This window comes from Centruroides vittatus, unplaced genomic scaffold, assembly GCF_030686945.1.
Source record: "Centruroides vittatus isolate TY-2023 unplaced genomic scaffold, ASM3068694v2 contig_301, whole genome shotgun sequence".
NCBI lineage: Eukaryota > Metazoa > Arthropoda > Arachnida > Scorpiones > Buthidae > Centruroides > Centruroides vittatus.
Window position 1 is genome coordinate 491,054 of NW_027121927.1, and position 14,824 is coordinate 505,877.

General features: G+C 26.2%; 2 protein-coding genes across 2 annotated transcripts in view; both read left to right on the forward strand.

Moving 5' to 3' along the window:
• The window catches only part of LOC136972708 (voltage-dependent calcium channel subunit alpha-2/delta-3-like), a 185,847-nt gene extending 182,509 nt beyond the window's left edge, over positions 1–3,338 (forward strand). The window contains exons 26-27 of the mRNA XM_067267315.1: positions 3,034–3,181; positions 3,288–3,338. Coding sequence (XP_067123416.1) covers positions 3,034–3,181; positions 3,288–3,338 — 199 coding nt within the window. The remainder of the gene's footprint in view (positions 1–3,033; positions 3,182–3,287) is intronic.
• Positions 3,339–6,410: 3,072 nt separating this feature from the next.
• LOC136972729 (voltage-dependent calcium channel subunit alpha-2/delta-3-like) overlaps positions 6,411–14,824 on the forward strand; it is a 154,067-nt gene continuing 145,653 nt past the window's right edge. Inside the window, exon 1 of the mRNA XM_067267336.1 lies at positions 6,411–6,498. The gene's annotated coding sequence lies outside the window, so the exon portion shown is untranslated. The remainder of the gene's footprint in view (positions 6,499–14,824) is intronic.

Genomic DNA, 14,824 nt, shown 5'->3' on the forward strand with positions numbered 1-14,824 from the left:
CAATCTTTACTTTAATCAGAGCTTCATAAATTTCTAGATTATGATTTTTAACATGCTGCCAAAGATTACATTTTTTACCGTACTGCTTGTTTTGCTAATCTTGACATTAAAGTTGCATTGTTTGAGTTCTCCATTCATTTCCTTATCCACCTTGCATGTTGCTGAGTTTTTATTATTATTTTCAGATTCAAATGTGAAAATGTTATTCAAATCCTCCTTTGTAAATCGATTATCATTCATGGAGGGCAGTTTTAATTTTTTTCTTTGTTCACATCATTACCATAATTAATTTCACCCATTTTGATTAAAACAAGGCCACAAGAGAACTAATATATTATCCATACATACATATTACAATCTTATATATTATAAATACATAAAATACCAGTTGTAATATAACTTATTTAAGTATTAAATATTTCACTTTTTATTACACTTTACCAAGTATGTCATCATTCACATTCACACTGCATTCAAATTAACAGTTGATGCATAAATAGTAATGATGCACTAATGTGCATAAGCAGAAAGAGACCACAGCATTACCAATTGTCAAATTAAAGGTTGATGTAAAAATAATTAATAATTAACTAATGGTCATTGCACAATAATACGCTTGCTAAATGTAAAAAAAATATTAATAAAAAAAGACTGGAGTGATCAAAATTATCTAAGATCTGGGTCTGTTTCATCTCTAATCCAAAACCTATTGGTCCATTGCTCTGAACTCCAGCTCTACATTCCACTCTAAAACGCTTACTTGAACTCAAGGAATATGAAAAAGTCATAACTGTTTTTTGCTTAAACACGTGTATATTTATGTATAGTTTTCATAAAGCTTATTACAGCCAGGAAAATCATCTGGCTGTCCATTTAGCAAAAAAAGCCTGAACAGAACACTGAATAAACTATAGAGACTCAAATTTCATAGTCATGTCTTGGAAATGGATGTTGAATATTTTTATGCCATTTAGAATCTTGTAACATTTTATTTTTATTGTATTTTATTATATTACTTTGATTTATTTTAAATTAATTAGATAGAATCAGAATTGTAGTTACAAAGGGTTTCAGGTGACTAAGCCCCCTCAGCTTAGTTGGCAGTGTCTACATGTAGTATGTATTATCAATAGCAAATTCATAAATCTCTAGAGGAGATGCAGAAAGAAAATGATATGCCTTGCAAAATTTGAAGGTTTATATTACACAGATTAGAAGAAATAATATCAGGATGATATCTGGGTGTTACTAAAATCTTTTCAAACACAGATTAACTTTAATTATGCCACAAGTAATTCTGAATAAGCCACTTTAACATTTTTCAAGATGGAACATCGGTCCATTGATTGCCTCACGTAACTGCCGAACGGAAAGTCTGTTGTTCGCAGCCAGTCCATTGCTCGAGTCATGTAACAGCCAAACAGAAAGTCCGTTGTTCGCAGCGTCCATTATTCGAGGCGTATGTTATATGAGGCACCACTGTATTATGTTTAATATCAAATTTAGATTAAGATGACCAGATTTTAACATTGGTTAAGCAGGACAAAATTGACGGGGTTGTCTTGTTGAAAAAAATTATTATAGAGGAACAAAATTTTATCATCAAAGAATGCAAAATTGTATTGTATTACATTTTTTTAATTTCAACGAATGTAAAATTTACAAATATAATAAATATATATACTATTATAAATCTTTAAAACCTCTTTATTCTTTTGCATATTACTCAGTTGATTGAATTTTTTTAGTAGATTGCTGTCATTGTTTAAAATGTCATGAAAGTTTTTGCAAGAATTTGTTAAATTATATTTTACACATAGTAAGGCTTTCAAAGTCTTACATTGAACACTTAATTGTGATTTATCAAATGTCCACATTTTATTTACAGTAGAAAAAATGCATTCATGTAACTTGCAACAAACAAAATGTTTGCTCGTTTGGACAGCCTATGAACACGCACTGCTCTGTTGTTGCAGTTGCACACCCCAAACCATTTTCTGTTGGTCTTTGCCACAAAAACAGAGGGTTTTGTCGGTGCAGCATTCTTTATTTCCAATGCTCACACACATCTTGGTACTGATATGTGTGATACAAAATGATCTTTATGAACCTTAAACATAAGATATAAGTTTATGACACATAATTGACAAAGCTTAATCTTTCCAAAACTTGAGACTTTTTTAAAATGCCATGGGATGCAGGACAAATTGTTAAAAATCGGGACTGTCTCACCAAAAGTGGGATGTCTGGTTACCTTAGTTTAGATACACAGCTATTCCATTCCAAATCTTATTTCAATTTGTTTTTTTTTTTTTTAAATATTAGAACATCAGTTTGAACTTAATTGAACTATGAAAGTTTGAATCTTCTTGTTAAACCTGACACAGACTTATGAAAAAACGTCAACAGTGTTTGATGAAATAAAGTAAAGTTCTGCTGAAAAAAGTATTTAAGGTGTTGTTCAAGATAATTTGGCTATTGGATTGATAGCACAATACATCAATTTATTTAATTTATTACTTTGTTACTGTGGAACATTATTTTAATTGTAATCTAATGTATTGGTCTTTACAGCAATGAAATTATACACACAAACATGTAGGGGCTACAAAGGCTTAAGCACTCCCTATTAGCATGAAAAAAGTTAAAATTTATTTGTTCAAACTTCAAAATGTTTTTAAATAATGATGGCAAATATGGTTTATCAGACCATCTATAATACAATCATCTTCACATGTTAATAAAAGATATTTATAATTATTTAAATGTTTTTAATTTTTGAGTTTATCCACCCTTTTTGGTTCTTCTGGATCTGAAACAAGCATCCCTGATGATGACCATTGAAGTTAAAAGTGCTTGGACCTTTTGATTTTTTGTTTATATTTTTTTTTTGTGTGTGTTAAAACAATTAAGTTTATTAATTTGTGTAAGTAGTTATATGGTTAAATTTTTTAAATTTTATTTTTATAAAATATAAATATTAGTTAATTTTTTGATGTTTTAGTAGCTCTACTGATGAGATGTTTATATTAGGGTGTACTGTGAAGATCGTCCAGAAACTAAAGAACCTTATGTATCTCCTGAAGACATAATTAGAAATTTTATTAAAGAAGTATTAGAATATCAGCAAATTCGATGGAGATCTACAGGAGTGAGACCACCAATTTATAATACGTCAATTGTAAGAACTAATTTTTTAATGTATTTTTTTAAAAATTAATTGATTAATTTAAAATGTTTTTTTAAAAATATGTTTACTTTTATAAAAGAAATTTACAAATTTTTAGAACAATCAGCTGTCTTTATATAAACGGAATGAAGAAAAATTCCATAGTTAAATCACTATAAAAATTATTTGGATAATTCTTGATATTTAACAACTCTACTTTCCATTATAATACATTTAATCTAAGCAAGCCATTGATTAATTACTCCAGTAAAGTTTGATACCTTATAGATAAATTTAAATTTAATCTTAGAATTTGTCTTTTAATAAAGCCTTCATTTAAATCTTGATATCAAGATATAGCTACCCAATCAATTTTATCTAGAAATTCTTGAATAAATTCTGAAGATGATTTCCTTTCTTGTTGGGATACCAGCTATATTCAAATTATAAAATTTTTCGGGAATTCTGTAATCCCATATCTGCAGGTATATAAGAACTCTACTAGTAATTCAACAATGCAAAACTATGGTTTAATTATGTTTATTTTGGTTGATTACATACATAACTAGATGCATTTTGGACCGACTTACATTTTACAGTTCCTCATCAGTAACTAAAATTAAGAGCTAGTATAAAATTAATTAAACATAAAAATGACAATAAAACTGAATGTAATAATAATATCTTACTTTGCATTGAATCAGCTGTCTTCTTAAAAACAAAAGTACTCAAACATGATATGGAACATATTTTACCAATACATACAGCAAACAATATGGATTGATACAGAACATTAGATCACGGATGTTTTCTTCTTTTGTAATAGGCTGTAAGATTTTAAAAGTGAACTTCATGTTGTGTTAAAGTGTAACTATCTTGTGGCCTACAGATTTACAGCTTCCTGACTTACCTACCATCAAGAGATGATGTCATACTACCTCTTGGTAATTTGTATCCCTTCACATGTGTTTAGCAGATTTCCTTTATGTAAACTATTCTTGATTGCTACGTGTTCTTTAAATTTCTTTTTGTATATGGCCTTTTCACAATGGAAAATTTTAATTTGGTTTTTATCAATGGTTCAATCTGTCTGTTCTGTGTGATGGTACCATGGTGGTTGTTTATGTTTAAGCATATAGCAGCATTATGTTCTTTTAATCTTTTACCTAGGATTCTGCCTGTCTGTCTTATGTAATAATATGAGGGTTGGCATGTGCATTGTAAACTATAAATGATATCTGCATAATCTGTTTTTTATTTTTTAGTTTTTGTACTAATCTTATTGTGGAATACACTTTTTACTTTATTGAGTAATGAGGGACTATACATAAATTAAATTTCCACATTTTATTTAAGAATTTTTCGAAAATATTTTTCATGTAAGGTAATTTGGTGTAGGCTGCTTCCTGGTAAATATTTTTTACATCATACTTCTGAAGAAGGAAGTGATTGTACCATTTCTTCAATTTTAGGGCTTGGGTAATTATTTAATAAATATTTTTTATTAACTTTTGTTATTCCTTGTATTATATCTTGTTTGTATATGGTTCTATTAAAAATTTTTTTTAAATCTATAATGTATGCATTCATTTCAGTTTTCATTGGGTAGTTTGAGCGGAAATATATTGTTTTTTAATATTACAATTTTTTTCAAAAGTATCTGGTGGGCTCATTTAGGATTGTGATATCCAAGAAATTTAATTTCTTCCTGCACTCTTCTTCAATATCAAACTTAATATTCTTATATATATATTCTTCTCAGAATTAGTTATGATTAAATTTGAGGAAATACTAAAAACTCCAGGTATAGTGTTATGTTTAAGATATGTAGATGATTATTTAATAATTTATAATTCCCAAGAAATCAATAGTAGTGCAATTTTGAAAGTAGCAGAAAAAAGACCTAATTTCTTTCTTGTATGCTACTGAGTTTAACTTTCTTATGCTATATGCTTATTCCTTTTCTTTTTCACTGTTTTTCTTCTGTTTTGTATTTCCTTTCAATTACATTGACTTTCAGTAAGCTTGGGTACTTGCTTCTTTCTACCAAATAGCAAACAGTTGTCAAAATTTGAGTCAAATTTAACATATTATGTTCTTTATTTCACATCTCTACTATGCAAGGAAACTGTGGTTGGGTATTTCATGAAATTTTTATTTTTATCCAGGTTTCTATAAAGTTAAGATATCTATTTAATTAACTTTATTACTCTTTCCATACATTCTCAGCTGTCTCTACAAAGGCACTTTGTAATGATAAAGGTAAGAAAGATGATCTAGTCACTGTGATTAGAACAAGGATACTTATGATTTATTGGAAAAATGGAGGTGTATAAAATCCTACTTAATAATGGCAAAATTGACACTACACTTTCTATATTAGAGAAACTTCAAGGGTATTAATCAGCTATATGGTGAAACATCAAAAACATATTGAACTAAGTAAATACAATTATCCAAACTAACTAACTAAAACTGTTTTTTGAACCAGCTTAAGCTGAAATGCAGTTACTCCAGTCATGTAAAACTTCAAACTTGCTATTTTCATTGAAGCACCTTTTGGATATGAATCTATATAATTATCCAACTTTAGATTTCCCACAACATTGAGTTTTGCTTTATCAAACACTTGATTACAGAAGATGTCTCTAATGGCAAGCTTTATTGTAAAAGTGTAATATTAATTATCTTTTCTTGCATTTTTAGTTTTCTAAGTATTTCCTTTGAGCATAAAATATTTCTATATCTTGTCAGAATTTTAACACATATATCACATTTATTATTTAAGTATTTTATTTAATTTTTATATGCATATTTATATAATAGTTTTTGAATTATCTTTTGTGTATTTAAGATAATATTTTCTTCAAATTTTATATGATAATTGAAAGTATTTGCGTAATATATGATTTTTGTATTTTATTGCTTCAGAATTATTTGACATCAAAAAAAAGTCTTCCACTTTATTTATGAATTATTTTGATGTTAAGTGCCATTTAATAATAATTTATTGAATTTAGTTATAAAAATAATCATTTGTTTAAAATAAAAAATTAAAATAATGCATAATTTTTAAGAAATTTTTTCTGATAGTATTGTAGTACCAAAATGCTACAAATTAACTATGATAAAATAGATTATATTACAAATTTTATTATAATAGTTAATTACATCACACAAAACATTTGTGTATACATATTTCTATTAAATTAATGTATATATTTTTTCAATTAAGGTGATAAAGATCTGGTGCAGAGTTTGGTATTTGATGCTAAAGCAACTAGTGTATTTGCTGAATCAACAGTTCCTCCGAAACTTCCAAAATATGAGTAAGAAACCTTTACTTAACCATCTAAATAAAAATAATCTGCAGAGTAAAAATATTGCAATAATTAAATGTTTTAGTTTTGAACTAAAAACCTTGAAAAATATTTTACTTATTATGATTTTTAATTTATTACTTTCTTAATGAATGAACTAATTATTTCATTAATTCATCAAATTTTTAGTTTTTATGATTTTTAAAAGTTAATCATAATTGACAATATTAATCAGATTTTAGTAAATAATTTCTCATGATAAAATTTAAATTTTAAAAATTGAATTAAATATAATTCAATTTTTAAATTTTATTTACTGAGAATTTACAAAAAACTATTTTTCAACAGCATATGATTTTTACATATTTGAAGTAAATTATTAATTTTTAACTAAAATAAATTTTGCTTTCTGCAAATTGTTTAAGAATAAATATTTTTTAATAGCACTCTAAGATAAACTAATTATCTTATATTGGAGTTCAATGAAAAGAATATATTGTACTTTAATAATAGTTATAAACTATTTGTCTTATATATTTTGAATTTCTAGACTATTTATATTACATTTCTAGCTAATATAAATGTCTATAAATGGAATCAAATTTTAACTTATTAATGTTTATTTGCTAACTTCAACTAAATTAATGGTTAAAATAGAAAATTTATAAAAATTTTTTGTAATGTTTCATGATAAATATAAAACATACACTCAAAATTTTTGAAAAGACAGAAAAAAACCTTTTAGTAGGTGAAAGATAAATGTTTTTGTAAGATTTATCATTGGTAGATTTAAGTGTTACAATTGGTCTAATTGGTAACGTGTTTTATAAAACCAATAATAAAAATAAATTTTTGTATTTTTATTATTTGTTTTAAATAAGCATAGAACAAGTCACCCATATCTGTTTACAGTAAATATTTATAACTCCTAACTACACAAATTGTGCTCCTTGTGCCTAAACAAAATATCTGTTTTGGAATGTTGTGATTCAATTGTTGCTTTTAAACCAACTAGATCTGACAATGAAATGATAAATCTTTCAAAAACATTTTTCTTTTATTTATTAAAGAGTATTTTCTCCCTGTCTTCACACACTATACGGGCGTGCACACACATGTACAGTACGTATATGCACACATTTGTGTATGTGTGTATATAGTTAAGATAAATAATTTGTTAAATCATTTATTTTTACTGTTAACAAACAGAAGAGATTTTTAAAGCACAGACATTGATTATTTAATTATTTACTAAAATTTAATTAATATTTAAGTTGTAAATTATGAAATAATTTTTATCTTACCAAATTGTAATATTTTTCCTGCAAAATTTGAGTAGTTTAATATTAATTTTAAGTAGTATAATTTATTAATCATTAATCTATTTAATTTAAATTTTCAAATATTACTATTATTAATTATATATATACTGTATAACTGTATATACACTTTATAATTTAACATCAGTATAAATTATGAGTAGAGAATTGATATTTTATTGTGTATTCCTATTTGATAACAATGAACATTTGTCACTGATTAAAGACTGTTCATTTGAAAACTATGTAAGATATAACAGCATTTAAATGAATTCTTTTATTTTTAAAAGCATCTTTTTTATTATTAACTTTCTTTTAATACATTTAATTTGATAGTTAAATTTTTACATTAGTAATACTGAAAATATGATTTAAAAAGTCACTAGAAAATTCTGTTCTGAGGAATGTAGAAATTTTACTTTCTTAAATATTAGATTTGCTAGATGGAGTAAATTCATTTAAAAAATATATTCGTATATATATATATATATATATGAATATATATAAAGTATATATGTTGTATGTACAGTACTTTATATACTGTAATGTAATGATGCAAAATGTACTGTACATCTTACCAAATACTAATTGTTATATCAAAAATTTCTATGTTAAAATTTGATTGATTAAATTAATTATTCTTGAATTTGAATTAGTTTGAATTATATTTAAGCATGTTGCTACTTGTAAACTTTTAAACTATTAAAATTCATTAATTACAAAGTAAATTTTTTAGACATATTAAAACTTTTAATATTAAAGAGTAATTAAATTAAATTATTATTAAAGCCAAACAACCATTGGATTATATTGGGATACTTTTCTGCGATTATATTTAATTAATTTGGGTTTCGTGATGTTTGTTTATGTGTGTGTACATACCACACCAACGTTGAGCAATGGAGAGCACTGAAAGTGTTCCCTGTTGGCACCGTAAGTTATCGAGGATGGTTATATCATATTTAAATATGTCAGGAAGAGGAGATTGGACTGGAGGCTTGGATAACATAACTGGCAACTCATCTGCACAGTGAGTGGGAGTTGTGAGTTTGAGTCCTGCTTCGGGCCAATTCTTTCCTTCCTGAATATTCTAAATTATTTAATGATTATTAAATTTCATAAGAGATGGTACCTAATGCCTTCCTCTAGTGACAAATTATTTAAAAATTAATTAAATATAATTACAGAAAAGTAGCCTGATGTTATCCAGTGGTTGTTTGGTTTTACAAATGTATCAGGTTTTGTGACGTTTATGTAAATTATTATTATTTTTATTATTAAATAATAATATATCTGCCTATAATTTAAATTTAAGAAACAGTAATTAATTTAATTAGCCTAATTCTAACTTGGAAATTTTTGATATACAGTGAATATAAATATTTGATATTAAGTTTCAGGATTTTTTTATTGATATTATATTACTTTTACATTTTATTAGAAAATCAAACAGTTCTTAAACCTAATTTATTAAAAATTTAAAAAAATTTTGTTTCTTAAATATATTATTTATGTATAATTTTACAATTTATTGTTTTACTTTAAATTTGGAATAATTACAAATACCTTTAATCATTAAACTAAGTATATTTATTTTATAATATGCAGGAAAGTCAGTATTTAAGTTACAATCAAGCATTTATCAAAACATAAACAAGATTTCTAACATAGAATATTAATTTTCCAAAAAATATCTCTATAAACATTTAAGTACTTGTTCCAATGTTCTACAACCTTCTGAAATCATGCTGCACAAAAGATTTTTGTTTACTGTTGGAGTCACTGAAAGTTATGTTCTTGAATCTCTTCATTGCTAGAAAAACATTCTTTACTTAAGTATTCTTAGAGATCTGAAAAAATAGTCATGTAGTCCAGATCTAAAACTAAGCAATTAGCAACTTTTGGATCTTTAGAAGAATACTTGATTCACAAACATTTTTCAAGTAGTAAAGAGATACAGAAACACATACTGCAGTTACTCCAACAGCAATCAAGAAACTTTTGAGCTGCATGTTTTCAGAAGCTTGTAGATCATTGGAACAAGTGTCTGAATGTATACAAGGGTTTCATTGAAAAATGTTTTATGTTAGAAATTTTCTTGCTAAAGTTTTGGTAAATGTCTGTTTGGATTCTGATTACTGACTTCTTATATTTCAAACTAACTATTGTAAAACATACATGCAAATGAATGTTAGGAATAACTATTTAATATTTATCTAAAATTTTTAATTAAAAGTTTTGGATAATAGTAAATAGTGTAATTGCATTTTTGATTACTGTCTCTTACAATTATCTTAGTCATATCATTTTTTTCTATTATTAAATTCAAATTTAAAGATAATTATAATAAAATTTCTTCTGAAAATAAGCTTTGAAAAATTTTTGTAATTTCTGAGAGTTAGAAACATTGCAATTTATGTAGAAAGAAAATTTGTGCAGCATTAAAAATATGAGTTTAAGTCTTAGTCTTTAAAAAATTTTTTAATGAAAATGTTCTTTTGGATATTTTTTATTGTGAGTTAAATGAATATTTGTATATTTTTATATACATATCATATAGTTTATATGATATATAAATTTATATAGAAAACCAAGCCTGAATTATTCTAATAATCAAATGATAGAGTCAGATTAACTGTTGAGTTAGAACTTGGCTAATTAATTATACAGCTATTACATAACTTGGACCAAAGTTGAATTAATCCAACTTTATCATTTGATCATTGATACATAAATTGCAAAAAATTAAAGCACAAACATTTATTTAATTTTTGTATTATTAATTTACAAAAGGTTATTTTAATTAATAATACTAAGCTGTCATTCTTTTCATAAGTCTCATAATTATGATCACTTTCTAAATCTTTATATAGTATATTAATTCTACTTAAAGATGTAGAAAATACTGCAAATTAGTTGACAGTAATAGTTTATTACTTTTAATATTTGGGAGATACATAAATTCAGTTTTTAGTAATTTGTAAGCATACTCCATGTGGTAATAATGGAATATGCCTTCAAGCAAGATGTAAGGAAAGACAAGACACTATTTCATTAAGACACAACATCATTTTTGCATACATATTCCAATTTAAGGTTAAATGGCTGAGTTATTACTTTAACTCCTAGCCAGTGGCAGCTTGTCCATAAGGGCTGCAGGGCTGCAGTCTTTCTGGTATAAAATTAAAGTTTCTGTTTTATTATCACCATTCTTAAGTGTTTATTAATTTATTTATCGTAAATAAATTATACATATATATTTTTTAGTTTTATTAATGATATAATTTTTTTAGTTTGTATTGATTTGTTTTACTTTTATTGCTGCAGCCCACCACTACAAATTCTTACAGGCTGCTACTGCTCCTAGCTTAAGTATTATACTTAACCTTTTCATTCCAATGTATCTAATCTAAAAATTTTTAGAACAATTTAAAAGTAGTCAGTTTTTCAAACAATGCCAAATCTCATATTTTGTGTATAGCTGTATATGTACAGGTTTGTTTACAAAATTTTGAATGTGTTTTTATGTAGCTATGTTTGTGCTTTTGTATGTTTATATATGTTTGTTATGTTCACAGCTACATACATATCTAAATACATACATATTACTGTAATTTCGGGCAGATAACTCATGACAGCATATACCCTGCAGAAAATAAAACCTTCCTATACCCCATATCTTCAAAGTTGTTGAAAGCAAGATAATTACTGGTGTGCAGTTTAGAAATTGTCATCTCAAGTATTAAAATATTGCTTTTTCTGTTTCATTTCTGTTAACAAATCATTGTAGATATATATACTGTATATCTCGGCGGATAAGACGATAGTTGAACCATAAAAAATGGCCCCGGAAATCCGGGGTCATCTTATAGGACAGATACAAAAACATTAGATTGAAATTTATATAAATTAAAACCATTATAAAAAGACAGACAAACCGTAATTATTTACTAAAAGAGAGTAGGGTATGTGCACAAAATGGAATAGCCCATAGGATATTTTTGTAAATAGTCAAGGTCATTACCCAAATGCCCGGATTAGTGCAAATGTTTGCAAAAATCACTGGATGCAAGAAAATAAAATTTGTTTATTCAAAAAATTACAAATAGGACATAATTCCATGTAAGCTATACAGTATTATTATTCAGATAATGATTGCTGATCTAAACTAAATTCATAGGCCTTTGATAGTTTGGGGGGGGTCGTCTTATAGGACAGATATATGCTAAAACTATAAAACTTCAACAAAAATTTATACATTGTCTTATCTGAGGGTCGTCTTATCCGCCGAGATATACAGTATATATATATAAACAATCAAGCTCAAATATTCTATAATAATTATATTAATTTCTGGATTATTAGGGCATTAGTTTGACTATTAATTGGGCTAGTAAGTTTTAGCACACACAAACTTTCTCCATTAATTTACTGTTATCGTTTGATATTAATATTACTTAATGTGTTATTGTATATTGTAAGAGCTATGTATAAGAATGAGTTTGTAAAGTGTGTCAGGTATTTATTTACCTGACACACTTTGAAAACTGAAATTTTTAATTACTTAAATTGTTAATTAAAAAAAAAAAACTTTTTAGAATTGCTGAATTCATAAGATTTAAAATAATTTAGCCTGTTATTAATTTACAACTGTAAAACTGTACAGCTTCCATGGAAAGAAAAAAGAAATTATTTTTTATTGTTATTCATTATTAAATAATGTAATGTGTTACAAAAATTTTAATTTATTAAAAAGTTACAAATTCAATAAATTTTCTGGATTTTATATTAATCAATTGAAAGAAAATTTAATTAAAAATGAATTATTTTGTTACACAATCAAAATTATTAAAATGAAAATTGAAAAATGATAAACAATGCCATTTAAATTATAATTTATAAATTTTTGCATTTTGTTATAATTTTAGACTAGTTCATTAACATCTGCATTCAAATTGATGGTGTAAAGTTTAATTTTGAGTGATTCAAAAAAATTAAAATATTTTAAAAACATATTTTATTGATATTAGATTATTAGGAGTTCTCTCAAATTTATAATTTTGCTTATCTAACACAGAGTTTTTAAATTCACAAAATATTTAAAAATTTAAATACGCTGATTGATACTATAATGGGTCTAGTTCAATCTACTTTGTTGTTTTGTGATGACTCATTTTTACACCAGTGTTGCTAACAGTGTGGTGAAGTCAGTAAACAAGAAGTCCAGCTCTGGCAAATTTACAGTGTCAACTCTGAGTCCGACTCCAACCTTGCCCTTTTTTAAAATTTCACACTACGATTCCTTTTATAAGAAAGATACCACTGAGTATCTGAATATTTTTATATAAAATTTTTCTATAAAAAGTTGTACTAAAATTGATGGTGACAATCAAAAAATGGATATAACAAATTTATCTTGGAAAAACTTTCAAGTACATAAAGAAGCACACTACATCTTTAATAACCAAAAGAATTTCACTTTTATTATTTAATTATGAAAAATTGATTTAAATTTAATTATTTTCAAGAAAACAACATTAAATATAATAAAACAAAAAATAATTTGATGAATGACATAAAAAATTGGTTCATAAAATAGTTTCTCCCACTCCAGCTACAATGTGAACAGTTAATTTACTACTGATGTGACAGTTGACTAAACTGATGTATACTGTTGAATTTTAAAATATGAAATTTAGAAAAAATAAATTAATCATGTTGAATCAATCATCTTGTCAGACCCTAAGAACAAACCAGTGAATAATAAACCGAAACAATTCTATTAATTACATTTTTCAGTTTTCTCTTTCTCTTTGTTTGTTGCAGTTAGATTCTGATCTTGGTTTTACTTTTTTTCATTGTTTTTTATTGATTGTTTTAAGACTAAATTATGTTATCAAAGCTATAATCATAAATAATTCAAAACCAATAGAGGGGCAGTGAAGAAATTAATTAGTCAAAAAGACAATTGATATCCAAAGTAGAACATCTGAGATGTAAAAAAATATTGCATCAAGTAAGAATTATGTCACTCAAAAATTTGAAAATTAAATTTTTTCTTGAGAGCTTCACTTTGATAAAGATAAGTTTGGTGCTTCAAAGCAATATCACAAGCTTTTACTTTCCAGGCACAATTCCACAACTAACTACAAGTGTTCAATGGTTTTATTCACTTGGTTACTGGTGGACCTTAAATTAATAGAAAACTTTTTCTGAAAATATAGAGCGTGTCATATGAGATACACATGTAAAGTACTATTTTTTGTATCTTAGGAAACTGACACTAACTGCGGTCGGTAAAACTTCCGTTAACCTAATGGGTACTTTACGCGGATTCAAGATTAGTTTGCCAGGCCTGGGCTTTTACACATGCACCAAAAAAATTAGTAAGAATAATGACAAATATCAAGTCAAAGCAAAAGTTTCAAATATATTTAATTAGTAAATCAAATTTAACTATGTACAATTGTCTATAATCCAAAACAAAATTTATTAACGAAAATCAACAAGTCAACCCGACAATAAAACTCAGCTACTTAGCTTAACTTAATCTTAATTCCCCTTTGAAAATTCGACAAATCAAATACTTAAGAACTATGAACAAAATCTCTTACAAACTAAACATCTATCCGTCACCTCACTATACTAGGAACCTGTTTCCTCAATCCTTTCGCTATCGTCAAATCGAATTCCTCTTTAAACACCTTGGATCACCTAATTCTCAATCTGGACTTAGCCTCGAATTTTTCACTCAGTAGTACACCTCACCAGGAATCACCTTGATCGTCTTTGGTTAGCGTGCTGGTTTTATGCTGTGAGGTGACATCACAATTCAGCTAGGTTACTCCCCTTATTTACATACTTAGTTTTTCTAACATCAAATTTTATTCTGACAGCTTCAATTCTCCAACAAAATCTTATAAACCGTTTACAAAGCATTTAGCACAATTTTCTGGGATGTTTTATGATGGTTTAGTAAGTATTTCTTTTCTAGTGAGTGTGGGGATTTCCCCCTC